The sequence below is a fragment of the Bison bison genome, unplaced genomic scaffold (genome assembly GCF_000754665.1).
Source record: "Bison bison bison isolate TAMUID 2011002044 unplaced genomic scaffold, Bison_UMD1.0 scf7180017864524, whole genome shotgun sequence".
NCBI classification, from domain to species: Eukaryota; Metazoa; Chordata; class Mammalia; order Artiodactyla; family Bovidae; genus Bison; species Bison bison.
The window spans coordinates 1,206,123-1,226,981 of record NW_011495075.1 but is presented as its reverse complement, the minus strand read 5'-3'; the positions used below and the strand labels follow the sequence as shown (position 1 = coordinate 1,226,981).

Here is a 20,859-nt window from a genome sequence, read left to right as displayed (position 1 = left end):
TCGCCAAAGATGCGCTTCACCTACTGAGCCTGCCCGGACTCCCCTGGCCCTGTGGCTGCCCTCGACCCCCAGTCAGCACCCAAAGGCCATAAGCCCTAGACGCCCTTCCCGACAGTATCAGCCTATTTGCCTTACTCAGAGCTCAGGTCTGGATGGTCCCTGCAGGAACAACATCCTTATAGCCATGGAAGAGGGCCAAGGCAGAGTCTTCCCCTGGAAGGCCCCCAGTCTCCCTGGGATGACATGCAGGTCAGGCTCCTGGAGCAGACTCTCCCATGAGTCAGAAAAAAGGAAGCTTGCACACTTGTTCCAAGACTGGCTAGTTCCTTGATTGCATCACAGTCTTCTTTGTGTCTGTGGTGAAAGAACCCTGTTTAATGGGTTTCATTTAATATTTGGTGCTTAACCCGTAGCAGACTGTGTATCGGGGTGGGGGTACAGACTTACAGACCTTATCTTTTAGGGACAAGGGAGTGGAGGAGATGGTCTCCTCAGCCTCAGAGAAAGGAATCTGAACTGTGCTTGGTGTCTGTCTTGCTCTGGACCTGCCGAGGCTGGAGGGAGGGGCTGCCCCTGGTCTGAGACTGCTACTGCTGCAGAAACCTCTGGGTTACGCGAATAAACGGGGCTCAAGCCCTGGGGTTCATCTAAGAGGCCATTGTGTCTGGGGTCCTTGTTTCCAAGGCTTTTCATGCTGAGAATGTGAGGAGGAAGTGTTTCCCAGCATAGAATTTTCTTCACGTCTTCTACTGAATCTCGGAGTGGTTGTGCCCTGGCTGAAATGTGAGCTGTCCCCAAAGTCCACACTCCTCTCAGCAGCTGTCTCAGCAAAGCCAGAAGTGCAGGGTCTCCCTGGAGACGCCTCAGGAGGATGAAGGAGAATATAAGTGAGAGGGAAGCTTTTGGAGCCCAGGTGTCCTCACAGTGGTCCCGGGTTTGGCTGCTCCTGCTCTCCTGCCTTCTCTTGGCCCTTCACTGCATTTGTCCTTCAGGGTGCCTGGCAAATAAGTCAAAGTATTGTCTTTCTATTTGGAAGAGAAGCCTTGGTCCTTTAAAAAGTAACCTGACCTCACCAGCCCTGGCCAGACTGGTTGGTGCCTGGACACAGTTCCCTGGGCCCATCTGTCCTGACCACCCTTTTCCTGTTCCAGCAGCCGGGCCCACTCCACTCCCTCTCAGCATCACAGTGGGGTCCCTCCCTCTTCAGATCCTCTGTTAGTCACACTGGCACAGAACAATGCATCAGGAGGCAGGTTGGCATTGTTTTTCTGCATGGAACTGTGTCTGACTTCTGGGGCCCCAGAAAGGATGGCTGTGGGCCCCCCCAGGGTAGAGCCAGTACTGAATTGCTCCTGGTGTCCCTTCTGGCATGTCTTGATCAGCTGGCATGTGTATGTACCAGGCTCTGTGAGCACTTGGACACCTAACCACCAAAGAGGAAAATCTTGCTTAGGATTGTTGGGCTCAGAGAGTGAAACACCCCAGCAAAGAGAATTCTCTACACAGAAGCTCATTCCTTGTCTTGCACGGGTTTCTGTCTTATCCACTCAATATACAAACATTAAGGACTTCCATGTACCAAGCCCTGTGCTAGGTCCTGAGGATTCGCTGTTCTTAGACCCCAAACAACTCATAGTCTAGAGTAGGACAATGATAAATAACTACAACATGGTGAGCACTATGGAACAGATACAAGGTGCAGATGGTAAGAGTTTTTAAAAGAGTCTGAGAGGAAGAGAAGAACATTTTTTAGTTAACAGCCATATTGCAGGCGTCGTGCTAAATGTTCAGGTCAGTCTCTCAGTCGTGTCTGACACTTTGTGACCCCATGGACTACAGCACACCAGGTCTCCCTGTCCATCACCAATTCCCAGAGTTTACTCAAACTCATGTCCATTGAGGCAATGATGCCATCAACCATCTCATCCTCTGTCATCCCCTTCTCCCGCTTCAATCTTTCCCAGCATCAGGGTCTTTCCAAATGAGTCAGTTCTTTGCATCAGGTGGCCAAAGTATTAGAGTTTCAGCTTCAGCATCAGTCCATCCAGTGAATATTCAGGACTGATTTCCTTTAGGATGGACTGGTTTGATCTTGTAGTCCAAGGGACTCTCAAGAGTCTTCTCCAACACCACAGTTCAAAAGCATCAATTCTTCAGCACTCAGCTTTCTTTATAGTTCAACTCTCACATCCATACATGACTACTGGAAAAACCACAGCCTTGACTAGATGGACATTTGTTGACAAATTAATGTCTCTGCTTTTTAATGCGCTGTCTAGGTTGGTCATAACTTTTCTCCCAAGGAGCAAGGGCCTTTTAATTTCAAGGCTGCAGTCACCATCTGCAGTGATTTTGGAGCCCCAAAATATAAAGTCTGTCACTGTTTTCCCATCTATTTGCCATGAAGTGATGGGACCAGATGCCATGATCTTAATTTTCTGATTGTTGAGTTTTAAGCCAACTTTTTCACTCTCCTCTTTCACTTTCATCAAGAGGCTCTTTAGTTCTTCACTTTCTGCCATAAGGATGGTATCATCTGCATATCAGAGGTTATTGATATTTCTCCCAGCAATCTTGATTCCAGCTTGTGTTTCTTCCAGTCCAGCGTTTCTCATGATGTACTCTGCATATAAGTTAAATAAGCAGAGTGACAATACACAGCCTTGACATACTCCTTTTCCTATTTGGAACCAGTCTGTTGTTCCATGTCCAGTTCTAACTGTTGCTTCTTGACATGCATGCAGATTTCTCAGGAGGCAGGTCAGGTGGTCTGGTATTCCCATCTCTTGAAGAATTTTCCACAGTTTGTTGTGATCCACACAGTCAAAGGCTTTGGCGTAGTCAATAAAGCAGAAATAGATGTTTTTCTGGAACTCTCTTGCTTTTTCGATGATCCAACGGATGTTGGTAATTTGATCTCTGGTTCCTCTGCCTTTTCTAAATCCAGCCTGAACATCTGGAAGTTCACGGTTCACATACTGATGAAGGCTGGCTTGGAGAATTGTGAGCATTACTTTACTAGCGTGTGAGATGAGTGCAACTGTGCAGTAGTTTGATCATTCTTTGGCATTGCCTTTCTTTGGGATTGGAATGAAAACTGACCTTTTCCAGTCCTGTGGCCACTGCTGAGTTTTCCAAATTTGCTGGCATATGGAGTATAGAACTTTCATGGCATCATCTTTCAGGATTTGAAATAGCTCAACTGGAATTCCATCACTTCCACTAGCTTTGTAGTGCTGCTTCCTAAGGCCCACTTGACTTCACATTCCAGGATGTCTGGCTCTAGGTGAGTAATCACACCATAGTGATTATCTGGGTCTTGAAGATCTTTTTTGTATAGTTCTTCTGTGTATTCTTGCCACCTCTTAATATCTTCAGCTTCTGTTAGGTCCATACCATTTCTGTCCTTTATTGTGCCCATCTTTGCATGAAATGTTCCCTTGGTATCTGTAATTTTCTTGAAGAGATCTCTAGTCTTTCCCATTCTGTTGTTTTCCTCTATTTCTTCGCACTGATCACTGAGGAAGGCATTTTTATCTCTCCTTGCTATTCTTTGGAACTGTGCATTCAAATGGGCATATCTTTCCTTTCTCCTTTGCTTTCGCTTCTCTCCTTTTCTCAGCTATTTGTAAGGCCTCCTCAGACAACCATTTTGCCTTTTTGCATTTCTTTTTCTTGGGGATTGTCCTGATCACTGCCTCCTGTACAATGTCACTAACCTCTGTCCATAGTTTTTCAGGCACTCTATCAGATCTAATCACTTTAATCTATTTGTCACTTCCACTGTATAATTGTAAGGGATTTGATCATGATCATGGTATAATTGAATCCTTATGATAATCCTGAGTCTGGGATTCAGGATATGTAGGAAGTCACATAGCTGGTCAGCGGCTGGCAGAGCCTGAGTATGAACCTAGGATTGTCTTGGTCCAAAGCCAAAACCAGAACTGGGCATTGTAAGTTGCTTGGATCTTTTGAAGGAGAATGACAGGGTGGGTGATCCAACAGAAGGATCGGTGTGTACAAAAGCCTGAAGGACAGAAGAGAAGTTCATGTTGGAGAACTCGGCAAGTTCATTGAGGCCCAAATGCCAGAGGGCAAGTGGAGGCAGGTGAGGCCTGAGAGCGGGTGAGAGCCTTTAATGCCAAGCTGAGAGCAAACTCCTGTGGACAGCACCCATTTCTGAGGGTTTTATACAGTGGGCAGCATATGATAGCTAAGATTTGTGAAGCATTTATGATTTAACAAGCATCAAGCCAAAAACCTGCATAAATTATCTCAATCCTGACAAAGAGCCTACGAGACAGCAGTGTTTTATTCCTATTTTTCAGACGAGGTACTTATCATGGAGGGTTCAAAAATGTGCTCAAGGTCAAAGGCCAGCGATGGAAGCCTGGGTCTATGTGATTCCAGAGCCTACAGTTTTAACCAGCACCTGGAGAATTATTCCCACTGCCCTGAAGCATCCGTTCAGTTCAGTCGCTCAGTCGTGTCCAACTCTTTGCTATCCCATGGACTGAAGCACGCCAGGCTTCCCTGTCCATCACCAACTCCCACTGCTTGCTCAAACTCACGTCCATTGAGTCGGCTCTTCTCATTGGAAAAGACCCTAAAGGATCAGGATTATAATAAACCACCCTGTCTCTGCATCTTCAATAGACTGATCACTTACCAGCCTTGTGACAAATGAGGTGTCACGCCCCCAGATGGCGGCTGCAGCACCCTGTGGTCCCCATCCAGCCTCAGCCGGAGCCCGGGCCAGAGCAGGGAGTCCACAAGAAAGTCCAGCCAATGCCGCGCCGCTATTCCTGACCAGGAACCTGCTGGCCTCGTGCCTCACACGCGTGGGGCCCTCAGTAAATATTTGCAGAAAGGAAGGAGGGGCCATGAGGTTGAAGAAGAGGGATTAAGAAGTGCCCAGCCTAGAGGACAGGTGCGGGATAGGAAATTCAGCATGGCTTCGCAGGGCTCAGTCTAATTCCCAGAAATTCCTTCCTCAACGGGAGCACAGGTTAGCAACTTGTGGAGTGTGGTTCCAGCTAGGCTTTGCGAGGGAAGGTTTACGATTGGAGCAGAGCGAGGGCGCAGGGCCCGTGCTCGGGAGGCGGGGCCGAGGGGAGAGGACCTGCGATTGGGACGTGAGGCGCCGTCTTGCCGCGAAGGGGCGGGGCCGCCAGGAGGGGCGGGGCCCACAAGGGGAAGGCGGGGCCGAGGGGGCGGGCTTGTGGTCCGGACTGCGGAAAGATTGCCGGACAGAGGAGTCTGGGGGTGCTGCAGTCCATGGGGTCGCAGGGTGAGACACGATTTAGCGGCTGAACAACAACAAAGATCACCGGGCTGTAGAGGGCGGGGTCAGGTGGAGGGGCGGGGCCGTCTGGGGGCGGGACCAAGGGGCCGGCCTGTGATTGGGCTTCGCGAGAGCCGGGAGCCGCGCGTCTGAGAGGACGTGACGCTCTCGCGGAGGTGACGCCCTGCGGTTGCGCGCCCCTTCCGGCCCCGGGAGGGCGCAGAAAATCCGGGCCGCTCGGCCGCAGGCCGTCTCCAGCGACGCGGGATGTAGCGCCGGCGCCGCGGCCCCCAGCACAGCCCTCCGCCCGCCGTAAGTTCCCCTGGGCTCGATGGCGAGCAGGCCGGAGGGCGGGGATCGGCCGGAGGGCGGGCTCCCCACGGGAGTCTCGGCGCGGGCCTGAGGCAGCTGCCGTAGGGCTGGACCGCCCGGACGTCCCCAGGGCCCCCGGACCCCTGCTCGGGGCCAGCCGCTCCTCCGGCCTCAGCGCGTCAGCTGTCCACGTTCCCGGCCCCTCCCGTGCGAGTCGCGTCCCCCGCTGTCAACAGCCGCGGTGGCGGCCGTGCCCCCCCAGTCGCCAGGGCGAGACGTCGGGCTTCAGGCTCCGGCTCGGGCCCGCCAGGCCGGAGCTGAGCCTGGTCTCAGGACCGCGCGTGGCGAGCGCCGAGGGGCTGGGAGCCCCCGCGTTCGGTAGCCCGAGGAGCCCCGCGGTTACTAGACCGTGACAGTGCCCCCACCTTGGCGGCGGGGAAGGGGAGGCTGGTGGACGGTTGGCCTGTGTGTAAGGTGGCCCTAAATGCTGCAATGTGAGCGAAATCTAAAGTACTTTGGGGAAAAAGGAAATTTCATTCCCTCAGAAATCTCTCATAGGTGCCATCCTATGTTTGAGGTTTTTGGTCAAGCCTTCAGTTTTTAATGGAAGATACGTTTCCCCTCGGTTTCCGGCGCTACGCAGGCGAGTGGGAAACGGACAAGGCGAATTTCATTTAGGGAGCTTCAGGTGTCAGAGGAGCAACAGGAGGCCTGCAGAGTGCTTTGCTAGGTTAACCTGGCGTTTCCCCCACGGAGGGAGAAGACACAGCAGGGGAAGGATGTATAGGCTCCCGCTTGAATCAAGCGAGCACTGGACTGACTGGTTCTCTCTGAAGTGAAGGGGCTCTGGGGTCTGTTTACGGCTGTTTACCGAGAGGTAGGCTTGCATCACCTCCTGTGGCACAGCTGCTGCTGCTGCTGTTTGGAAGTGTCCACGCAGTGCTGGGATTCAGGCGGGGCGCTGACACACGGATTGCAGCCCTGGAATTTCTTCACCCCAGGAGTAACTTCCGTGTACTTGGGGCATCAGTCTTAAGGACTGTTGTGTTGCCTGTAAGCAGCCATCTTAGGGCAGGTCTCCACGAAACTGTACCTAATTGTTGAGTAGAATCTGAAAGCATTCTGTTCTCAGGGGCCAAGAAACTATCCGATGCCCAGGGGATAAACAGATTGTAAGCAACTGCTTTGCGTGCAGGTGGAGAACTCAGACAAGGGCGCACCCTCCCACTGGGCTCCCGCTGCTAATGGGTAAAGTGCACGGCGGATTTTAGCTTTTAGACCGTCTTCAGTTTCTTCTTGGGCTTCCCAGGTGGCTCAGAGGTTAAAGCATCTGCCTGCAATGCAGGAGACCTGTGTTCGATCCCTGGGTCAGGAAGATCCCCTGGAGAAGGAAATGGCAACCCACTCCAGTGTTCTTGCCTGGAGAATCCCAGGGACGGGGGAGCCTGGTGGGCTGCTGTCTATGGGGTTGCACGGAGTTGAACATAACTGAAGCGACTTCACTTTCACTTTTTTTCAGTTTCTTGTCTGGCCTCACATTGCCTTTCCAAGATTTCCTTGTGGAAAGTGGATTATTCGCTGCCCTGGGGAATCTGTTCTTTTGAGTTTGCCCAGGTTCACAGCACTACCCTCAGGAATGCTTTGATCCTATCTTTACCTATCAAAATCCTTTCTTAAAATCTTCCACAAAACCTTTCCCGATATTCCAGCTCACACTGAGCTTTTCTTGTGAATTCCTCCAGCACTTTCTGGCATTTAGCCTTGTAGTGGTACTAGAAGAACAGATAAGTTGTTGCCGCCTCTTAAAATTGAGGCCAGACTCCTCTTTTTGCCTTGTCTCTGTAGCCACAATGCCACGCTTATTTGTGGACAGGTAAAGAAATTTTCACTTCTTTCTAGGCCAATAAGTCTGTTCTTTATTTCCCTCAGAAATTTGACTTCTTTCACGTAAAGCCGAAAAGGAACTGTTTGACACACTTGCAACACTGCCCCACCTACTGGCGATCATACTGGTGAACTAAGTGAAGTTAGAGTCGCTCAGTCGTGTGTGACTCTTTGCGACCCTATGGACTATACAGTCCATGGGACTCTCCAGGCCAGAATACTGGAGTGGTAGCCTTTCCCTTCTCCAGGAGATCTTCCCAACCTAGGGATTGAACCCAGGTCTCCTGCATTGCAGGTGGATTCTTTACCGCCTGAGCCACCAGGGAAAACCGCAGTCATCTTTACATGCAGAAGTTTCATCAGTACTGGTGGGGTGTTTTCTGGTGCTGGTATCCATCAGAGTTGTTAGGTTTTGCCCTTAATGTCCATTTGTCCCTCATGTCGCCCACTGGACTGTGTTCCTTTCTCTATTCTCAAGGTTAATTGCCTTTTCCTGCTCAGAAATGTTGGGGGCATGGTTACTGTGTATGAAGTTTTAGCTGGCTTAGATTGAAAAGATCCTTGAAAGTGCCCTCGAGGCAAACTGGTTCCTAGTGATTCGCTTTTAGACATGTACCTCATTTACTTCTGTTTCATCGGGGCTCTCACAGTATACAGTTACCGTATCATGGTTGACTGTACTTAAAAGCGAGGTATTAAAATCAAGGGCTGGTATGAAATGCCTCGGAGAAGGCAGTGGCACCCCACTCCAGTACTCTTGCCTGGAAAATCCCATGGACGGAGGAGCCTGGTAGGCTGCAGTCCATGAGGTCGCTAAGAGTCTGACACAACTGAGCGACTTCACTTTTCACTTTCATGCACTGGAGAAGGAAATGGCAACCCACTCCAGTGTTCTTGCCTGGAGAATCCCAGGGACAGGGGAGCCTGGTGGGCTGCCGTCTATGGGGTCGCACAGAGTTGGACACGACTGAAGCGACTTAGCAGCAGCAGCAGCATGAAGCGCCTTCACATTCCTGTTTACTTTACCTTGTGTTATGGCATTTGGAAAGCTTACCTGTCTGTTTGGGATTCAAAAAAGACCTATTTCTGTTGAGATAGCTTTACCTGGAGAAGAGCTACAGAGAAAGTTAGATTCTGGTTTTTCATTGCAGACTCTTAAGTCAGTGACACTTGTACTTAAATAGGAAAGCTGAGGCTCCATTGTTGCAATTCAGTAGTTTTCAAACAGAAGCCTCTGCCTTGACTCATTTCCCCCCAGCAGTGCTGTGCAACCAACTTCCCTGACAGAGTAGAGAAGGTGACCATGTTCTTTGTCCTTAGTGCTTTGACTAGTCTTGTCTTGGGCTTCCCTGGTGGCTCAGTGGTAAAGAATCCTCCTTGGAGAAGGAAATGGCAACCCACTCCAGTACTCTAGCCTGGAGAATCCCAGGGTTGGCAGAGCCTGGTGGGCTGCCGTCTGTGGGTCTCGCAGTCAGACACGACTGAAGTGACGCAGCAGCAGCAGCACAGAAATCACGGTTGCTTGGCTCAGTCTTTCTGCTGATGAGGACAAGTTCACCGAATGTGAATGGACACTTACTTCTGGCACTGTGGTCGTTGGGTTTTCTGCCTGTTGCTGGGACTGCATCCGCAGCGATCTAACAGCAAACTGGTCCTTGATGTGTGTGCTGTACAAAAAAAACTCTGCATACATCGTTGAAAAGAAAAAAAAAAGAATCCTCCTGCAGTGCAGATGTGGATTTGATCCCTGGATCAGGAAGATCCCCTGGAGAAGGGAATGGCCACCCACTCCAGTATCTTGCCTGGAGAATTCCATGGACAGAGGAGCCTGGAGGGCTACAGTCCATGAGGTTGCAGAGAGTCAGACGTGATGGAACAAGTCTTGCTTTACTGTGAGAGCCAGGTAGGTGTAAGAAGGAGCTTAACTTGTGGAACCTCCAAGGACCCAGGGACCCTAGATTAAAAATTTCTAGAAGTTCTGTGCCTTTGACTCCTGAGAAGGAGTGTACTATAATGTGAAAAACTTGGGAACTGGTGCACAAAATAAATGTCTCCAAAAGTATGAGGGAAATAAACTCACCAACAAAGGCTGGCCACTAAGAATCAGTTCTTCCCCAAGTTTGGCGCCAGATAGTCTTGTTTATAGGGGCACAGGCAGCCCCTGCCTCCACAGCCCTAACCCTCTAATGTCACAGGGCTATCCAGCTGGAGAGCTTAGTGGTAAAGATTTATTAGCTTGAATTAAATAAATCCCATCAAAAATGCACTCAGTGGAGTTTGGCCCAGTTATAATTGCTTTATTGGGTGTGGCGATTTTGAGAAGACGCGTGTTTCCTCTAAAATATATAAAGATAGGAAAGTTTGTGAGGGCCACCCTGGTGACTCAGTGGTGAAGAATCCACCTGCCAACACAGGAGACACGGGTTCAAGAAGATCCCTCACGCCAAGGAGCAGCTAAGCCCGGGCGCCACAACCACTGAGCCTGCGCTCCAGAGCCGGGAGCACCGCAGCCGCAGTCAGCAGCTACTGAACCCGCACGGCCTAGAGTCTGCGCCCCGCAACCAGAGGGCAGCCCCTGCTCGTCGCAACTGGAGAAAGCCCGCGCAGCAAGACACCCAGCACAGCCATAAATAAATAAACAGAATTCATCTTTAAAAAAGTTTAAGAAGAAACCCTTGAAATATTAAAAAATCAGAAGCAAAGCTCGTGGGAAAGTGAAGCCCATCTGGCTCTGAGTGCTCGCGGAGTCCATCCTCACACCCCAGCGGCTGGTGCTGACGTGGCGCAGCGGACACCGACAGGCTCACCTGTCCCAACCGCCAGCCGCCTGGGAGAGGCCTACCCTGCCGAGTGGACTTTCAGGTTCCAGCCGTACTTGCTCTTCTTTCTTACCAGACCTCTGCCCCCTTTCCCTCCCTTCCTGCCCCTGTGTTGCTAGCTTAGAAGACCCCGCTGGACAGTGGACTCTGCTATGGTGACATGACCTCCGCTGAGCGTCATTGTCTGCTCTTTGAGGCGTGGTGATGTGTCTTGTGTGATGAGCTGTAACTGGTGCCTGGCTTGTGAGTTAACGGGTGCCTGTCAGAGTTAGTGACTCTGGGTCTAGAGATAATGCTGGGGGTGGGGTGTGGGAGCCAGAGGGGCTCAGAAGCGACAGGAGGTGGTTTCGACTGAACGAGGAAAGCCTTTGAAGATTGCCACAAGACTGAGGTCCTCCTAGGAGGACGCTGGACTTGAGGGTGTGAGAGCGTCAGACCCAGTGAGGAACTTAGGAAGCGTGCCAGGGTGGAGTCTGCGCCTGCTCTCTGGCCCTGACTGCCCAACGTAAAATGTGTATCATTCTCACTCCCACTGGCGAGACAGGCCACAGCACTCACCTGCACTGGGTGTGCGCCGTCCCCGTCCAGGGCTCTCCCCGCGCTGTCCTGTTGGAGCAGTCATGCCGTCACTGGTTCTGCGCATGCCGCGGGCGACCTCATGCCACCGGATTACAAGCTCCTTCCGGACAGCGACTTGTGGGACGTGGGGTTTTGCACAGAACCTTAAAGTGCCTTAGGGTGCTGGCACCAAGTGCGTTTGTTAAGTGTTCCGGGGGTGTGTTGGCTGCTCTGGGGAGGGGGACAGAGAGCGGCCCAGAGGCGCAAGCGCCTAACGCCTTAGCTAGCGTCACATGCTTGCTGGCGGGAATGCTGCCTCCGTCATTCTTCCATCTATTCTGAAATACAGGTTCTGATCACAAGCAGGGATATGTATAAATTAGTCATCTGTGTAGCACTGCATCCCAGAACCTGAGAAAATATCTATTTTTTAACCCTAGTGGCCACCTCTCAAGTACTGTATTCTAGCTAAGTATATTCCCCTTTTCATACTTTTCTGGGATTCCCAAAGCTATCTGTACTTTTCACTGCAGTGTAAATTGTTTCTTCCTAAAGTTGTTCGGGAGTACTTCAGTTTGAGGAATGTGTTTTGTGGTCAGCCTATTGAAAGAGATTGCCCAGTGTTTCTGCTCACGTGGGCCGCCTGTCTCTTGAGGGTTTCGGGGGCCTCTGGCTTCCTGTTCTCCTGGGGCTCAGGCATTGGCTGTAGCTGTGGGCTGGCATCTTTCCTGTCGGAGTCCTGCGTGTGTGGAGGAGCCACTGCCTGTATGTTGGCACCACAGCAGGGTCTGTGGACGGAGTCACGGCCATTTGCTCTCCTGAACTAGCTCTCCGCCGCCTGCAGCTCTCAGCTGTGCTGATGGCTGAGCCTGGCATGACTATTTTGAAATTTGCCGGCTGCCCTACCTGACTACATAGATCCGGTCATAATCTCTGAGAAGGAATCGAGATGACTCTTGGGTAAAAGCATAGGAACACATGTCAAAGATGGATGCGCAGTGGACACTGGAGATAGACTCCGCCCTCTCGGGAGCGAGGCTGCGCTGACCGCCCTGATGAAAGCGGTGGCCCCCGAGCTCTGCTTCCTCCCCGAGGGCAGCTCACTCCGTGCAGGTGTCACCTGGCCGTCTTTGCATTGCCTGGTGGCTCCCAGGGCTCAGGTGACCAGTGCAGGAAAATGTTACTATTCTGGCTGCTGCTGCTGTGAGCAGTAAATTCCTTTGTTGGGAGCGGGGAGTCGGAAGTCCTGGGGCACTTTTCCCTCCTTTAAATGTTCATCTTATCTTTCTGAGGCCTGATTAAAGACTGCCTCCTTCAGGGTCTGTGTGCCGTCTCAGCTCCAAAGCTCTTTGGAGTGGGGGCCAGGTTATGAACTGTGGTCACTGAGACAGGCCCGTGCTGAGCCAGTTTGGTGGCAGGGCAAGCGTGGGCTGCCTTGTGTCTTCAGCCTCCCACGGCCAGGTGAGTTACTGCTGCTGCAAGACAGGGCTGTGAGCACAGTGCGCTCTCCTCACGGAGCTGGGCGGTGATCCTCCAACAGAAACAGTAAACCGTGCAGGGAAGGTAACCCCCAGACCGCCAGCCCACCCTCAGCCCACTTTTGTAGGCGGCGCGCACGTTTCAGGGTGTTTGTAGGTAAAGCCCGCTGAGCTCAGTTGGCAGTTGGTTCATTTCTAAGCCTGGGTGGCCCGTGGTGATTACAGCCAGGCGTCGGCTTCCTCTTTTTGCTGCTCAGTCTCGGAGCCAGGCTTTTCCAGGGCCAGCTCTGGGAACCGGGATAAACTGGGCTCATTGAACAGGCTCTGTGTTTGTGGGAGGGATGTGGGGTGGGTAGCTGTTTTTCTGGGGTGACAGTTTGGTGCAAAACACACAAATCTTTTGAAGCAACTAGGTTTTCAGCCTTTAAGGTTAGTGAAGCCTCAGTAAAGGCTGATGGTACAGAGGAGGAGAGATGCAGTTAATTGGCCTCTGGGACTGGAGAGGGTATGAGTGAGGGGCTGTCTCTTTCTCAGTATTGACTTCAGAAATGAGACGTCAGAAGGATAAACTGTCAACACCGTGTCTGTGTTTGCTTCCAGTGTCCCCGTCACAGGGAGCTCTCTGGCCCCTGAGGCCAAGAGACCCCACTCTCCCCAGGCTAAAGCCGGAGGGCCCCGAGGTACCATCCTGATGTCGTCTCACAAGGGACCCGCGGTGGCCCAGGGCAACGGGGCTCCCGCTAGCAACAGGGCGGCTGACACAGTGGAGCTGGCCGAGCTGGGACCCCTGCTCGAGGAGAAGGGCAAGCGGGCGGTCACCAGCCCAACCAAAGTAAGTCATCTCCCTGGTCAGCCTCTCCTGAGACCTGTCGGTCTCCCCAGAGCCACAGCACCCTGGACTGTCTGTCCTGACGGAAGGCCAGAAGCAGTCAGCCCAGATCAGGCCAGGCTTCATATACCATCGAAAATCCCTGCCTCTTCGGCCAGCTGAAAGGCTCGTGGGAGGAGCAGGTGCTTCCCCAGGCTGCTGTGGAGGCTGCACCTGGCTGCTTTATCTCATTCTTCAGAGTCCCCAAGGGGCGGAAGGGGGAGAGAAGGCCCCGTGCCTGGAGGCGCCTGGCAGGGCCTCATATACAACCAAGTGGGCTTTTCGTTTTGCCTGAGCAAAACTCCAGTAGCATCCCCACTCTGAGGGAGACCAGGGACTCTGTGCCCAGACGGACAGAGGATGAATCTGGCGGGGGTGGGGGGCGGTTCCTCTATCATGAGATCTAAGAGGAAGCATCGCAGGAGGAAAATCCGCCCCGTGGAGGAACTGCCCTCCCTGCCTTGGCTCTGGAGGTCTCCCCTGAGGTGAGCCCTCTCAGGCCCTCCTGCTGCTGCTTCTATGGAGCCGGCTCTGAGGCCCAGCTTCTCCCGCAGCAGTTGGACACTGGGCCCCAGGGCGGGTGCACGGGGCACCGATCAGATTGAGTGTCTTAGCGGATCTCTGAGCCTCTGTCTTATTCCTCCTCGTTCAGCGGTCTGTACAGGAAGTGTTTGGGAAATTGGGGGAAGCTAAGGGCCGCTGTCTTGGAGACAGAGGTGGGCTGCCAGGGCCTGAGTGCAGGCCTGGGCTTCTGACCCTGCGCCTTGAGCGCCAGCTCCCTCGGCCTCTCCCCCAGGCGCTGCGGCGCCCTCTCCCCCAGCGCTTGTGATGTCGCAAACTCAGGCACCATCCTGCTTCTGGAGAGCAGATCCGAGGCCTGTGTGCAGGAGAGGCCGGGCAGTGGGCGGCGTGGCCTGGCTCGCGGGCGCTGGACATGCATGTCCCCAGGCCCTCCAGGGCTGCAGCCACTCTCCCCTTCCCCGCAGGCCGAGGAGGAGCAGGCCTGCCCAGGGCCGCAGGAGGAGGAGGAAGAGGTGCGAGTGCTCACACTGCCCCTGCAGGCCCACCACGCCATGGAGAAGATGGAGGAGTTCGTGTACAAGGTCCTGTCCCGGTGGGGAGGGAGCAGGCTCACCCGCCCAGGGCTGAGACGGGAGCACCGCACCTTTATCAACACACTGAATACACATTCATGACGAGTTGTGTTATCAGAACTTGTCATTTCTGAGTGGTGACGAGTAGAAACTGATATCTGCAAAACTAACATGAAAATATCTGATTTCCACGGGTGAGAGTCACAAGTTCTGATACTAAACTTGCTCACCGGCTCTCTGGACACTGTCCGTTGTCTTTACGTCCTACGTTAAGAACTCCTGCTCTGAAAAGTCAGTCTCAACACAGTGAGAACTTAGCTGCTCAAGGAGGGACGATGACAGCCACCAGAGTGTGGGGGGAGCGGTAAATGTGTATTTCCCAAGAGGCTGAGAGGAGGTCCTGCCATATTCTGACCTGCTCAGCTAAGCACATCCAGATAAGCTTCCTGACACAAGAACAAAGACACTATGCGGGGGTCCAGGGGCAGCCTCGCTCCTGCTGTCCTGGCGTCTGCAGCCCCGGGCTGGCCCCCACCGCTCCCCGGGACCCTACGGAACCCGGTGGATGCTCTCCTGCACGCAGCGGCCTTGGGGAGGCTGGCTCCCAGCCCCGCTTAGAGCGCGTGTGGTTGCAGGTCTGGGAGGGCCGCTGGAGGGTCATCCCGTACGACGTGCTCCCGGACTGGCTGAAGGACAATGACTACCTGCTGCACGGCCACCGGCCGCCCATGCCCTCCTTCCGCGCCTGCTTCAAGAGCATCTTCCGCATCCACACGGAGACCGGCAACATCTGGACGCACCTGCTTGGTGAGGGCTCTGGGGGACATCGGGCTCGTCTGCTTCTTGCCCAGGAGTTGTGTGGCCTTTGTCCATGGGAAGGAGACGTTGTTGCGATTATGAGGGAGCTGGCGGTGTCTTTACACTGCCTGGGAGCTCGCAGGGCCCTTCATCACTGGTGTGCAAGCGGGGGAAGACATCGGAACGGACGTCCTCTGTGGTCAGAACTGTCCCGGGGCTGGCGGCTGCGCCCCGTCAGCGATCCACCGTCTAAACGAAGCGTCAGCATTTCAGCAGACGCCCTATTTTGTCTGGGTCTCTGGGTCCCCGCAGCTCAGCCTGTGGCGTCAGGGCTGGTTTAAACCGTCACATGTTCCCGTTTTCCTCGGACTTTGCTTCTTTCTCTCCTGTAGGTTTCGTGCTGTTTCTTTTCCTGGGAATCCTGACCATGCTGAGGCCAAACATGTACTTCATGGCCCCCCTCCAGGAGAAGGTGGTGTTCGGGATGTTCTTCCTGGGAGCAGTGCTCTGCCTCAGCTTCTCCTGGCTCTTCCACACTGTCTACTGTCATTCAGAGAAAGTCTCCCGGACCTTCTCCAAGTGAGTCACAGGATGGCGGTGGGGAAGGACCACGTGCTGTTGTCACGCCCTGTGACCCGGGTGCTGGCGGGGTCCTGGCGACGGCAGTGCCTCCTCAAGATTCCCTGATGTTTCGTGGGTGTGAGAGGGTCAGGAAGCTTTTCTCTTAAGTCTGTCCTGAAAATGCTCACGCAGCCTCTTCCACAGACAGAGCCCACTGTGGGTAGACGTTGTCCCCGCGCAGCGCCGTCCAGAGGCTGGCGGTGCTCTCCCGCACGGAGCGCCCGGCCGCGCCCACTTCCCGTCAGGGCGCCGCCCCCTGCGGGCGCACCCACCCACCAGCCAGGAAAGCTTATCAGAAGCCCCAGGCGCCCATCCTCCCCAGCCTGAGCCTGGGCTTCTGTTTGCTTGTTTCTGTTGTTGTTATTTTTGGTTTTGGAAGTGTTGCTGAGTTTTGTTTTTCTCAATAACACCAGTAACAAGTAATACATTTTTATCATTAAAAAGCCAACTAAAAGAGAACACTACCCCCTTAGTAATACTCCCATTATAAGGGTTTTGGCTTTAGAACTGTCAGAACTGGGGAATACTCAGTCCTTCCTGCATGGAAGTTGGGGTCTGGCTGGATTGTGATGGATGGAGCTCCTGACTGAGTGTCTGTGAGGGGGTGTGGCTGTTGACAGCCAGGGCAAAGGGATGCCCTTCAAACGTGCCCCAAACAGGAGTGCCTGTCCGTGTGGGGGTTTGAGTCAGGACCCAGGCCGGACCACGTGGGGAGTGAGGGGCTCCGGTTGAACCTGAGGCCAGTTGAGCTCGCCTCCCACTGGCCGTTCCGTTCTGTGGCTCTTTCAGGCTGGACTATTCAGGGATCGCCCTGCTGATCATGGGGAGCTTCGGCCCCTGGCTCTACTACTCCTTCTACTGCTCCCCACAGCCGCGGCTCATCTACCTCTCCATCGTCTGCGTCCTGGGCATCTCCGCCATCATCGTGGCGCAGTGGGACCGGTTTGCCACGCCCAAGCACCGGCAGACAAGAGCAGGTGGGTCGCAAGGCAGGGTGTGCCCTTGTAGGTGTCTGGACCTCAAGCCTCAGGGGTCAGCCCTGGGCCCCCACCCAGACCCTGATCTGTGTTTAGAACTTTAAAAACAGCATGAATTTTCAAAGCTCAATTCCCTGCAAGTTTCATACTATTTCAGTGAAATGTTAAAAGGACAGTAATTACAATGCAGAAAAGACTACTCTTACATCTGGCTTGAGGAAGTTAAGAAATGTACGAGCACAGTCTCCAGCTCACCTGGAGTTCTTTTCCTAAGGGGATTAAAGGCGTGGCTTGGTAGAGAAAGCACCTTGAGCACGAGCTGTGTTGAGGAATGGGGTCGCTGTGAGCAGGAGCCCCTTCCTGGTGTCTTGTCCAGGCTCCAGCTTTACTGCAGCCACACGTCAATTACCACTGTTTCCAGTCCCTTGAGACTTAACATCGCTGTGGCTTAACCCTCATTTAAGAGAGTTAACTATTCATTGAGTACCAGCCAATGGTGCCTCACCCAGGGCGTCTGCAGAGGTGAAGTGGAGCCCCGCCCAGCAGCCGTGCGCAGGGGCCTGGTGTGGAGCGGGCGCCATCTGCTCTTTCTCTTATGACTTCTCACCTAGGTCTGTCTCCTCAGGAGGTCAGACTCCTATTCCTTACGTCTTCTGTGCTCTTAATGGGACGCCCGTCCTACTCGTCTCTGGCTGGCAAACCGCCTGAGGGCTCACCATCGGTTTTGTAGCCAAGGCAGCCATCAGAGTTCTGACATACATGGTCGCCTAGGCTGCTTAACAGATAATAAGGAACACAAGGTGTTTGTTCTTGGTGCTCCATAGGAGGGAATGGCTGTGTCAGCATTTACCCAGCCTCCTTCCCACTCTGGACGTTGAAGAAGCATCTGATGATGGCTCTCCATCTTGTGCAAAATTTCCTGAACACATGCTGTTCACCAGAAAGTAACTTGTATCAGAGCAGGGCAGCAGGGCTGTCCCTGTGCCTGACGCGCTCCATCCGTCTGCTCAGGGGTGTTCCTGGGGCTTGGCTTGAGCGGCGTCGTGCCTACCATGCACTTCACGATCGCGGAGGGCTTCGTCAAGGCCACCACGGTGGGCCAGATGGGCTGGTTCTTCCTCATGGCTGTGATGTACATCACCGGAGCCGGCCTCTATGCTGCACGCATTCCTGAGCGCTTCTTCCCTGGAAAATTCGACATATGGGTAAGAATGACACTTCGCAGGGCTGTGGTGGTGAGACTGCCTGAAGGTGGAGGTCAGGGTCAGAGGCAGAGAGAGACGGGCAGGTGGTGTCTGGGGTGACGCGTGTCCCTGCTCACACCGGTGCGTGTGGGTGGGTGAATCCCTGACAGGACTTAACTCGTTTTTTTTCCTACAACAAACGTATCGGTTTTATGGTGCAGAAAATTTTGCGGAGGAACTAGAAGAGGCGAGTGCCTTCTCTTGCTTCCTCCAGGTCTCCTTGCCATCGCCCTAAAGCTTCTCTCTCGTCCCTGCAGTTCCAGTCTCATCAGATCTTCCATGTCCTGGTGGTGGCAGCCGCCTTCGTCCACTTCTACGGGGTCTCCAACCTTCAGGAGTTCCGATACGGCCTGGAAGGGGGCTGTACTGACGACTCCCTCCTCTGAGCCACCCCCAAGGGCGCAGGAGGAACTTCCCAAGTGCTTTTAAAATAACTTCTTTGCTGAAGTGAGAGGAAGAGTCTGAGTTGTCTGTTTCTAGAAGAAACCTCTTAGAGAATTCCGTATCAACCAAGCTTCGGCCCACTTCACACTCCCTGGGCAATAAACTCCATTCCCTCGCTGAGAAAGGGGCGGGGCAGGTGCGGCCACCCTGCCCCCGGCCGCCCCCCCAGAGACGGGGCTGGGAAGCTCACGGTGAGCTCTGAGCCCTCCTCGCTCCATTCTGGGGAGAAGCGATGGACTGGGACTTCAGAAATTCCGTTTCTGGAAGAAACTGTCCCTCCCTCACCCCTGTCCTGACTTTATAACCTGGCTTACAACAGGCCATCCGTTTTTGTAGCACACTTTTCAAAAACAATTATAACCTGGTCCCATCTTTCTCGGGCCTGGGCCTGCTCACACGGCAGGAAGAACAAAGCCACCGACTTTTACACAGCCCGGCCCATCGTGGAAGTGTGTCCAGGCTTCAGATAACTTGAGTTTTAATTTTTTCTTGGCAGAGTAATGTAAAATGTAAAGTGGGGAAAGATATTTAATATTTAATACTAAGCTTTAAAAAGAAACCTGCTACCATTGCTATGTATCCTGATGCAAAGACGATGATGATAATAAAGTACAGAAGACACTTGGCGTTCTGAAAGCTGTGTGGTCTCGCTCTTCGCATGCAACTCCAGAGGACTGAAGCCAGCAGAGTCGGTCCAGATTCTGCTGCGGCTCAAGTCTGAATCCCAGGTGCTGCAGGCTGGCGCGGGTGGGCCAGTGAGCCTGACCGACCGACGGTCTGCTCCTCCAGGCCGCTCTGCCCATCTCTACTGGGGACACAGACGCGCCCTGGAGTGGTCAGTGTGCTGCGGCGGCCTTCCGTAACCAGAAGATGGCTGCGTGAACATAGGCCACAAGATGCTGTAGACTTTGAAAACTGCCGTGATTAAGGCTGTCTCACCGGGAGGTCACTCCACACCTCCGTGCCTTTGCATACACTGTCCTCAGCCTGACCGCATTCTGTCCACTGGATTCGAAGGCCTGCAGTGGTCCTCGTGAGCTAGTGTAGGTATCGCACGGGAGTCTTCGCAAGTTACAGAGTTGGATTCACTTCAGCAGTCAAGTTTGAACAACCAAGTGAATAAATGATCCTTTTAATGAGGCCAGCAGATCTCTGCCTCCAGTGCTAATCAGGGAAACATAAGACCAAACTGACTCCTACCAGATTGGTACAAATGAAAAATCTTAAGATGGTGGGCTTTCCTGGTGGTCTAGTGGTTAAGAGTTCACCTGCCAATGCAGGGGACACAGGTTCAGTCCCTGGTCTGGGAACATCCATATCCCTCTGGGCAACTAAGCCTGTGTGCCCTGGAGCCTGTGCTCGGCAACAAGAGAAGCCACCGCAACGAGAGGCCTGCGTGCCACAGCTAGGCAGCAGCCCCCGCTCGCCGCACGAGAGGAAACCCTGCCCAGCAAGGAGACCCAGAGCAGCCAAAATAAAAAATCCAAAAAGTCTAAGATTGCACGCTGGTACAGATGTGGGTCTGACCAGATGCTGCTGGGGAACCATCCACAGGACCACTTTGGATGTGTGGAGTATACACAGGTTACAACATTCAAACGTAGGAAACAACACTACAGCGTGAGCTGCGTCTGGTATCTGTCCTAGTTACTTTGTTTAAAAATGCTGGGAGACTTCCCTGGCAGTCAGTGGTTAAGCCACTCCAGTGCTTCCAGCACAGAGGATGCTTAAAAAAATTTTTTTAATGCTGGTTCTGACTCACTAAGTTGTTTCATAACTCATCAGTGGGTCACAACTCACATTTTAAAAAAGTTACCCTTGAGAAACTTAGCTTGTACTAAAAAGTTTCATTGTAGCTGTATGTAGTAGCAACATACTGCAGACAAGCCAAATGTCCAGAACTGTTGAGTGGAAAAATAAATCTTGGCTTATTCTTATGAAACAGTTCAGCAATGAAAGCTAGTTACAGTAAAGACAATGAGGCTGAATCTCAAGATTAGGAGAAGGGAGTAGGGCTACTTAGAGATACCACATCTGGTGTGACTGCACTGATGTGCTGTTCAAAAATGCACAGAATTAACTGAGTGCAGAAGTCTCAAACTGCTGACCTGCAGGCTGCAAACATTCACGGCTGCGCTGTGGGCTGCACGGTGGAAGCAGCCCACCTCAGCCCGATGGCAGCCGAGTCGTTAGAGAGGGCTGCCTCTCAGGCTCACCCTCAGCCCTCCCCAGCAGGGCAGCCGCCTGTCTGGCCCCCGGAGGCATCCACTGGTACAGAAAGGACCACATCTGGCCCAGCTCCATCCGTGTTGTACTTGAGGAAACAGAGACCCGCAGCTGTTGGTGAGGCCCCGTGTATGTTTCCTCATTGCTGGTGGACAGGACCAGGGAAAGGGTCTAAGTGGGGACATCTGCTGAGCATCTTCTTTGTACTTTATGTTTGGCTCTGCTGGGTCTTTGTTGCCATGTGCAGGC

At 53.2% G+C, this 20,859-nt stretch overlaps 2 protein-coding genes across 2 annotated transcripts in view; both read left to right on the top strand.

Moving 5' to 3' along the window:
• The window catches only part of LOC104981827 (NADH-cytochrome b5 reductase 1), a 5,438-nt gene extending 4,788 nt beyond the window's left edge, over window positions 1–650 (top strand). Inside the window, exon 10 of the mRNA XM_010831070.1 lies at window positions 10–650. Within this exon, the coding sequence (XP_010829372.1) occupies window positions 10–27 (18 nt within the window). The 3' untranslated portion in view covers window positions 28–650. The remainder of the gene's footprint in view (window positions 1–9) is intronic.
• A 4,815-nt stretch (window positions 651–5,465) lies between these two features.
• ADIPOR1 (adiponectin receptor 1) lies at window positions 5,466–19,020 on the top strand. Its single transcript, XM_010831069.1, has 8 exons — window positions 5,466–5,599; window positions 12,939–13,170; window positions 14,193–14,309; window positions 14,936–15,107; window positions 15,491–15,677; window positions 16,509–16,696; window positions 17,708–17,901; window positions 18,198–19,020. The coding sequence occupies exons 2-8, from the start codon at window positions 13,030–13,032 to the stop codon at window positions 18,324–18,326; spliced, it is 1,128 nt and encodes a 375-aa protein (XP_010829371.1). The 5' UTR covers window positions 5,466–5,599; window positions 12,939–13,029; the 3' UTR covers window positions 18,327–19,020.
• Window positions 19,021–20,859: the final 1,839 nt, after the last annotated feature.